Raw genomic sequence first — 2,177 nt, 5'->3', positions numbered from 1 at the left:
CAGGGGTGCCGGCGGCCGGGTATCACCCGCTGGCTTGTTAAAAATGCGTGGAAATAGGGAAATACAGGGTGGCTTTAAATGCGGTGGGGTTTGGTTTTTGTTTTTTGTTTTTTTCCCCTAACGGTGTTTTCTCTCCCGCCCGCGGGGAACGCGCTTTGTGCAGAGTTCACAGAGGGTACGTATCGCCTCTACCGCTACAAAATGTTGTCGCTTCCATTTATTTCATTTCTCGTTTTGTTTTTAAAACGTTTCCCGTTTGTTGTTGTTGTTTTTTTTTTTTAAGCGTTTCGGCTGGGTTGGCGAGTGGGTTGGGGAGGGCAGGGGTGCCGGCGGCCGGGTATCACCCGCTGGCTTGTTAAAAATGCGTGGAAATAGGGAAATACAGGGTGGCTTTAAATGCGGTGGGGTTTGGTTTTTGTTTTTTGTTTTTTTCCCCTAACGGTGTTTTCTCTCCCGCCCGCGGGGAACGCGCTTTGTGCAGAGTTCACAGAGGGTACGTATCGCCTCTACCGCTACAAAATGTTGTCGCTTCCATTTATTTCATTTCTCGTTTTGTTTTTAAAACGTTTCCCGTTTGTTGTTGTTGTTTTTTTTTTTTAAAATCCGTTTCTTAAAATCCATTGCTACGGGAGATCGGCAATAACGGTATCGGGTCATTTGCTATTAACCAAAAGCACCGACTCTGAACTTACCATGGAAGCCGGTTTTCTGGTTTCCTTCTCTCTTATCATATTTGGTAGAGCCAGTTTCCTCCCGAAATTATATTTTCTTAATACTTAACGGGTGATTTGTGAAGTAATATCTGTTAAAACGAGTTCTGTGTTGTGGAAGTTTAATATCAGAACACATAGATAACAGGTTTTGTAATCTTTCAGACCTTATTAGCAGAATGATCAAAAGTGAAACAAAAGTAAGGCTGTTTAAATAGTCGGATTTTTCCTTTTCAAATTACGTTTCTAACGTGTCTGTGTCGTTGGCTTTTTTATTTCTCCAGAATGAGAGACTCTAGCAAAAAGAACAACATTTTTGCTCAGTTCAGGAAGAATGACCGTGACAAGCAGAAGCTCATAGAGACTGTGGTAAAGCAGCTGAGGAGCCTGGTGAATGGGATGTCCCAGCACACATAGGCCTGTCCCCTCAGCGGTGGCTCCCCAAGCCAAGAGGTATTTCTTAGCCACTATTTCTACCAAGCAAACAGTGCTATCAGTTAGGGCATCCGTGTCCCCGAGGGAAGGAAAAATGCAGTAGATGATGGCTTGTACACGGAGTCTTCAGCAAACAATTCTTTGTACGTATTTTTAATGGATCGAATACTATTTTGTATATTGTAAACAAATGGTGAAAAATGAGACTGTACAATAAAAACCAGCTCAATCGTATTGTACATGGAACAGCTGAACTGTAAATACGTTATTTAAATATCTGCAGGCATGGTGTGCAAAATTTTGCTCTGGGTAGGAATTATTTGAGAAATGATCCCTTAGTTGCTGTTTTCTGGATGAATCCTTATTTAATGGTTTTTAAGCGTTGAGATACTTGCGTTTCAGATGCCGCCTATTGTTTTCCTGCATTAAATGTATATTAGCCTTAAAGTGATTGGACAAAATTTTGTATACTGGATTTTGTAGTCTAGAGGTATGAAAAAATCTTCTGATTTTTTTAGTACCTTTGAAAACTACCTGCGAACTAGACTTGGTATTTATTTAGCGTTAGGGCTTACAGGCTTTGTTCTCCAAAAGGGTTGAATCTTGAAGTTGTGAATGTAAATAACCATTTGAGTTCTTTATAATGTGACATTTTGGTTTGGTTTCGTTCCTCAGGGTTACTATTTCTAACTGTACTTTTGTAAGATCCCGGGTCCTTTTCCCCAGGTTGCAGTAAGGAATAGGTTTGCCACTGTTGCTGTCGTGCCGCATCTGTTTGTCAGACTGCGCTTCAGACCCGTCCGCGACTCCCGGTCCCTCGTCTCTTTGCACTGTTCCCTCCTGGCGATTTTAGGCACAAAGAGAATGTCTAACAAATGCAAACCAAATGGAACATGTAAAAATAATGTACATTTTCGCTGTATTTTTAAGTTATTGACGGTCTAAATACAGTAATATGAACCTCACCCCTGTCTCTGCTCGGTGTCACGCACCGGAGCGCCCCTCGGAGCCGGTTTCCTGGGGACCCGCGGC

The 2,177-nt window shown here is 42.3% G+C and overlaps 1 protein-coding gene across 3 annotated transcripts in view; it reads left to right on the top strand.

The window, feature by feature from the left end:
* The window catches only part of EXOC6 (exocyst complex component 6), a 75,774-nt gene extending 73,664 nt beyond the window's left edge, over positions 1-2,110 (top strand). For all 3 annotated transcript variants that reach the window (XM_014965959.1, XM_014965950.1, XM_014965970.1), the window contains 2 exons: positions 164-175; positions 995-2,110. In XM_014965959.1, coding sequence (XP_014821445.1) covers positions 164-175; positions 995-1,127 — 145 coding nt within the window. In that variant the 3' untranslated portion in view covers positions 1,128-2,110. The remainder of the gene's footprint in view (positions 1-163; positions 176-994) is intronic.
* Positions 2,111-2,177: the final 67 nt, after the last annotated feature.

Source organism: Calidris pugnax, unplaced genomic scaffold (genome assembly GCF_001431845.1).
Source record: "Calidris pugnax isolate Ruff unplaced genomic scaffold, ASM143184v1 scaffold64, whole genome shotgun sequence".
Classification (NCBI taxonomy): domain Eukaryota; kingdom Metazoa; phylum Chordata; class Aves; order Charadriiformes; family Scolopacidae; genus Calidris; species Calidris pugnax.
This window is presented reverse-complemented; position numbering and strand designations above follow the sequence as displayed.